This window comes from Salvia hispanica, chromosome 5 (genome assembly GCF_023119035.1).
Source record: "Salvia hispanica cultivar TCC Black 2014 chromosome 5, UniMelb_Shisp_WGS_1.0, whole genome shotgun sequence".
NCBI classification, from domain to species: domain Eukaryota; kingdom Viridiplantae; phylum Streptophyta; class Magnoliopsida; order Lamiales; family Lamiaceae; genus Salvia; species Salvia hispanica.
The window spans coordinates 13787724-13794328 of record NC_062969.1 but is presented as its reverse complement, the minus strand read 5'-3'; the positions used below and the strand labels follow the sequence as shown (position 1 = coordinate 13794328).

At 32.4% G+C, this 6605-nt stretch overlaps 2 protein-coding genes across 2 annotated transcripts; one reads left to right on the top strand and one right to left on the bottom strand.

Annotated features, from left to right (window-relative positions):
* Positions 1 to 1640: 1640 nt before the first annotated feature.
* On the bottom strand, positions 1641 to 2557 carry LOC125186065 (heme-binding protein 2-like). The gene is made up of 2 exons (XM_048082381.1): positions 2293 to 2557; positions 1641 to 2175 (listed from the first exon to the last, which is right to left on the bottom strand). Exons 1-2 carry the CDS (start codon positions 2541 to 2543, stop codon positions 1788 to 1790), a joined length of 639 nt encoding a protein of 212 aa, XP_047938338.1. The 5' UTR covers positions 2544 to 2557; the 3' UTR covers positions 1641 to 1787.
* A 3248-nt stretch (positions 2558 to 5805) lies between these two features.
* LOC125187240 lies at positions 5806 to 6347 on the top strand. The gene has a single exon (XM_048083794.1). It carries the CDS (start codon positions 5844 to 5846, stop codon positions 6186 to 6188), a length of 345 nt encoding a protein of 114 aa, XP_047939751.1. The 5' UTR covers positions 5806 to 5843; the 3' UTR covers positions 6189 to 6347.
* The last annotated feature ends 258 nt before the right edge of the window (positions 6348 to 6605 follow it).

The following is a 6605-nucleotide window of genomic DNA, read 5'->3' as shown; positions in this document are numbered from 1 at the left end:
TATGATGTTGTCTGCAAGAAAATATGTAATCAAGGAAAAGCAACTCACACATATTGCATACAATGGGTTTGTAACAGTTCTATTCGCACGATTGAATGCTAAAATTAATACTACTATCAATTTATTAATTTGACACCGGTCACACCATCATGTTTAATTTACTTCTTCATATATAGTTAGTTATACATATAAAATGACCCTTCATATTATGTATGTGTATATGGAGAGATTTTTATCGTGTTACTAGATCATTTTTAATTTCAAAATTTATGAGTTTCTTGAATTAGTCAATATATTTTGTGCAATCTCTATAGCATGCCACTCACATTAGTTTCATATTTATTGAAAACCATGTGGCATTTAATTTTGTTTATATGGTTACTGAATTCATAAGCTAACAGATAGTAATATATACAAATGCTCGATCCACTCTATAAATTACACATCAAACAATAACAATTTTTATTATATTGGACTAATCATTGAAGAAGCACACGAGTTCAAACACACAATTAACCACCAAAGCATAATCATAGTGACTAATGAAGATGCTATTTCGTAGGCTTTTTAAAAAACTATATAAATAATGACATGTTTAAAAAACAAAGCAATCTTTGCATCAACCTTGGATTTGCTTTCCACCATTTTCCATTTCCCCAACAAAAATAAGAAGAAAAAGCCCACAAAATCAACACCAATTATTGCTTATAAAGTGAAACTTAAATTTAATGATGCAGTTGAGGTTTGAAAAATTATGAACTTTTTGTTAGCTGGAAGATTTGTCTGTTAGCGAGAAGGCTAAATTAAAGAATTTACATGACATAACCATACCAAAATAAAAATGATATTTTCTTGAAATATAAGTAAAAAAGATTTTAGATGGGTAGTGGGTGTATAAATAGGCCCCATTAAGGAATCTCCCTAGTAGAAATATGGGCATTTTAGGCACATGCGATACAACTTTTTTCCATCAACAAAATGTGGGGTAACAGTTGATTCTCTGTTTCAAACTTGATGCCAATAATTTTCTTTGAATCCTCCTACCACATTTTCTCGATTCATATTTGAATTTTTATAGGGTAATTTTTTTATCATCAAATTTTGTTTTGTGTATAGCTTTAAAATCTTCCAATATATATTAAACTGTTAATTTATTATGACTTCGTAATGAAACTAATGATTTGTTCAGATTTGCAACCAATCAAGATTTCGACGTTAACATATTGATAACTTACTTACATGACACTATTAGATAACGTTAACCAAAACTACGTCACATTTAGGCACTGAACATCATCATATAATACTTAATCAAATACTTTTATTTGTTTGATTACGATTTATATTCAACTGTATCAGAATGAAAATCTTGATTATTGCAAAGTCAGATCAAACCATTAGTTTGCTACTAATTTATAGGTGAATTTTGAAACTTAATTAGAATGCAATATCAGGATTTAATAAGAGTTAAAAAATTAATGCACAAATACTTCCTATTATATTAATCGCATATCTCAGTGGAGTATGTGTGATATTTTGCTTTCCATAAAGAACAAAGATCAGAGAAGCAAATATTCCAATTTTCTGTCTCCACGTATTTTGTGGTCTCTATGAACAAGTATTCTAATAAAAAAAAAAGAGACCCAAGAAATAGTAGACTTCTGCATAAATCATATAGTATTAATTAGTCTCCAAAGTCTGGAAAATTGACTTGATAACACATAGTAGTAATTATTAAGTATAATTGAAAATAAGAAGCAAGAAAAAGACAAGGCAATATTGAAGAATCAGTTAAACCAAATAAAAAGTTCGTTAACACGGTCTGTGAGTTGAGTAGGCCTGTTGTATGCACCAAGCATGGTGACTCCTCCCTCGACTGCCCGGGCATAGTCATGGCTCGATTGAAGGCTTCTCTTTAGGGGCTCCAAATTAAGAGGGATGGTTTCGTCAGTAATCAAACCATCAAACCTTCTAACCGCTGCATATTGATGAGCCTTTCCAGGTAAATTGGCCAAGCGAATGTCCGGGTTTAGTGGCGTCGGTGCGAATGTTTGGAACTGTTTAGGCAGGTAAAAATGGACCTTGTAGCCCCCCTCACCCGGAGCCACTAGGACCGGAGCTGTCATATTGATTTTCAACCCTTGACTATTCTTGCCACCGTAGTACTCAAATAATCTACGAGCAACAACACAATGCAACACAATATAACGCAACAAAATCAATCAATAGTAATTTGATTTGATCGATATTGGAATTAATCGAATAAATATGGTGAAATTAAAAAAAACATACATTCTGAAACCTTTGCTAGCAGCTTCCTTGTAAGATTTGGAGATGATGGTAGGGGCAACCAGCCATCTAGCATCGTTGTAACGCCTGATTTCGAAATCTTTCTGAGAGTGAAGCACGGTGTATTGAGGGCACTCGAGGCGTGCGCAGTTTGGTGGTGCATCATATCCAACCTCGCCTTTGCAGCCTAACAACACACTAATTGCCAAACAACAAATTGCTAATATTGTTCTTGAAATCATCATCCTATTCATATTCCTTTTCTTACTCCTCACTAATTTGCTATATATACTTATATTGTAGTGTGTGAAATGAGACATATGGGAGTCAATATAAATTGCCAAGGAATAAATTCTAATTGCCATAATCTTGGTGCGTGCACTAGAATCGTTTTTGGATTAGATGGTATTAACTTTTTTGGTATCATGTGGCATATATTTGATTTTTGACATAATGTCTCTTTGCTATGTCATACTTTTTGAAAGTTTTTTTGTAAACGATTTTATGGTTTCTCATACTTATATATCATGTCTTCACTATCAATTAATGATCATTATTAGAAATGGGTAACAAATTAATAAATCGATACAAATTTACGAAATTGATGGTTTTTTTTCGGTAGAATTAAGTATCAAGATTTGATTAGTAATTTTGCATTTTTGAATAATTTCGAAACTAATTAATTTAGTTCTTAAAATATGGAGTATTTGAAAATTTTGTTTTTGTGAAAGAAACTAAAAACAAAAATAGAATGAAAATGAAAATTTATTGTATTTAATGTCTTTAACCATCACTCTTTAACTTTAGATAACAATAAAAAAAATACTTAACCATATCTCTTTAAATAATGACGTTTTTTGAGTTCAAATCAGTTCACGGCCAAGTACAATAGCATAAAGAACATACAGCACATATCTCTTTAGTTTTATTTAATATTGCAGAGTACCATATAAAAAGTGGTCAAATTGTTTTAAATATTACTAATAAAATATAGTAGGAGTAGTACATAAGATTTCAAAAAATAAAAATGGTATAATTATGTTATTACAGTAGAATAGATTTGTTTCTGAAATGGTATAATGTCTTCAATTTGTATTTGAGGATTTCAGACCCATGTTATTCCTTTTAAAGCGATCGGACCAATCCGGATTTATTGGTTCCAAAATAATGACAATGCACACAGCACACCCGACTCCAGATCCATTTTCATCGCCGAACCCTTTTTCTTCGTTTAAAAACATAAGTATCTAATTTTTGAATTAGTACTTGTAAGCAATTTTATTCTACATACGGCCATGTTTGATAGGTAGATAACTCATTAAAAATGAAATTTTATGAAAAAAGTAACATTTTATTCATAGAATTTTATTTTAGATGAGTTATTTACCCTATCAAATATGCTATAAATATGTTCGTATTATACATTTCTCCCACCTTTTCAGTTTTTTTTTAAGAAATCTCGTTCTTTGACCTTTTCTTCCTCTATATTACCATCGTAGAAAACTTCTAATTGCGCATTAAAGGTGGTAAGTGGTAATTTTACTGCTTTTAAAACCGTGTAAAACTCTTGGTAAAGATTGTGTAACTTTACTTTGCAGCAATTGTAATAACAAGGATGACCGATGCACATTTTGAGAAAATAGTTTGCGAAATTAGTTTGAAATAATTGAGAAGTTGTTAAATGGAATATAATAAATTGACTATAGAAAATATTGAAATGCCATGAATCAAATTTCAAATGTTATGTTATAAAATAAGTGAAAATATGTAAATTAATACTCCATCCATCCCATAAAAATAGAGATACTTTTCTTTTTCATCCGTCCCATAAAATAGCTCATTTCTATTATGAAAACTTCTCCCCTAGGAGTGCTTAAAACGGTTCTTCGGTTCTCGGTTAACCAGAACTAGAACCGGAACCGGAAAATCCGGTTCCAGTTCTAACTTTTTAAATAAACCCGTTCCGGTTCCAAACCGGTAACCGGATTATAATTCAATTTTACTTTTTTATAATTTAATATACTAATAAATCTAATTTAATTAAATTAATTTTGAATTAAAGTAAAATAATTTGAAACATTGAGTATTTTTAGATTTAAACAGTGTTAAATTTGCAAGCTCTTTTTTTTGAAGTATTTAAAATGTTTAAACCGTGATACTTTGAATCTACAATTATTTTTCAATCTATTTTTTATGAACTAACTATAATGAGTAGGATATCATAAGTTTGTTTTTAATATCCAAAAGAACTTATACAAATACAATATCATTTCATATGATAGAAATTTAACTTTATAACATATTTATGTAATAATTCATTTAACATACGATTTAACCTATTTGTGAATAATTTATTAACTGATCCGTTATAAGCCAAAAAGTCACAACAAGATCAATTAGTATTGGAAATCCATTGAATATTTGTTTAGCCAAAAAAAGGGAAAATGGAATTCGATTTTAAAACTCATTTTTTTAAAAAAATTGCTAAAGTTTAGAATTCCTATTTTTTATATAAAAAAATGCTAATATAAACTTGTACGACCTACTACACTTGGCATTACTCTTTCGATATATAAATATTATTGTATTGTTGGTTTGTATTTTTTGTGTATTTATATGACTTTTTAGATATTACTCCCTCCGTTCCCTCATAGTTGAGGCGGAACTTTTCGGCACGGAGTTTAAGAAATGAATGTTGAGTGTGTTAAATAAATAGATAAAAAAGTAAGAAAGAGAAAAAAGTAGAGAGAATAAAGTAAAAAGTGAATAAAGTAGAGAGGATAAAGTAAGAAAGAGTAAAGTAAGAGAGAGGAAAAAATTACTATAAATGGAAATGACTCAACTATGAGGGAACTTTCCGAAATGGAAAAATGACTCAACTATGAAGGAACGGATGGAGTATTTTTTATATTTCTGGATGTTGGATTATTATTTTTTTAGTATTGAACTATTTAAAATTAAAAATAAATTTGGATTAAAATTACACATCGGTTCCGGTTCAGAACCGAAATCGACCGGTTCTTAACCGGCAAGTTCCAAATCGAAACCGATTGATTCCGGTTCTAGGATTTGTGAAAATTTAAAACTGGTTAACCGGTCAATCGGTCCGGTTAGAACCGAAACCGGCCGAATAAGCACACCTATTCTTCCCAACTCATTACTGATTATATGCATCAATTTATTTATAACTTATAACGCTAAGGTCTACCATTAAATACTAATAACAATGTGAGTTACAAATAATCCATTATCCTTCTCATCATCTTTCTTACTTTACCAATTGTGCATTAGTTCTTGTGTCATTCTAAATGTAATCATATAGGATTAGGATGATGGGAGTAGAAAAGTAACCCTAATTTAAAAAATCGATATTGAGCAACATAGGTTGTGGGAAATTGGGAATGATAATGAGATAAGGTTAACCAAAAGCAGAAGCTGCCACGATGGAATTCCGGGCCCACCTCTAATCCATCCTCCATCCACTCTCACTATTATCCTTCAATCCTCTCCAAAATCCCCACATTCATTTACCAACACACACACTTGACACACAAATGGCCTCCACCTCCGCAGTGTTCATGGCGGCGCCCGTGGCCCAAAACAGGCAGCTGCCACCCTCCGCATTCCTGAAGCCGTTGCCGGTGAGGCCGTCGAAGGTGTCGGCGAAGCCAGCCGTGGGGAAGTTCCAAGTGAGGGCTTCGCTCAAGGAGAAGGTGGTGACGGGCCTGACCGCGGCTGCGCTGACTGCTTCAATGATCGCCCCCGACGCCGCGGAGGCGGCCGTCAGTCCCTCTCTCAAGAACTTCCTCCTCAGCATTGCCTACGGCGGCGTTGTGGCGGTCGCCATCGTCGGTGCCATCGTTGCCGTCTCTAACTTCGATCCTGTCAAGCGGGGCTGATCATGTGTTGTTGTTCACGCTTCTCTTTTATATTAATGTGTGTATGTTTTGCTCTTTCTTCTTTCTTTTAGTTGTCCAATATTTGAATATTTGATCACATTTCGTCTAGGATGAACAAGTGTTTATCTATTTAATAAATATGCATGAATTATAATTTAATGTTTATTTTATCAAATTAATTGAACCAAACGATATCATGGCAAAATTTTAGTGAAAATATGGTTAGTACATTCATATATGCAAGGACAGATTCAGGTAGAGTCGAAGAGTTAACTGATACAGATTGGCTTGTTAGGCGAGAGAGCTCATTTAGTCTATATACTGGTGTGTTCTCACAACCGATGTGGAAATTAAGTCCGTAACATTAACCGACTTCACCGCCAGCTAAATTACGGCCGGAAAACTCTAGTTCTTTGG

Bases quoted from the DNA above. Each gene is read 5' to 3' on its own strand.
- LOC125187240 (XM_048083794.1), top strand. From the start codon at position 5,844: ATGGCCTCCACCTCCGCAGTGTTCATGGCGGCGCCCGTGGCCCAAAAC.
- LOC125186065 (XM_048082381.1), bottom strand. From the start codon at position 2,543: ATGAATAGGATGATGATTTCAAGAACAATATTAGCAATTTGTTGTTTG. The intron at 2,176-2,292 runs GTATGTTTTTTT...TGTTGCTCGTAG, and splicing joins GCTAGCAAAGGTTTCAGAAT to ATTATTTGAGTACTACGGTG.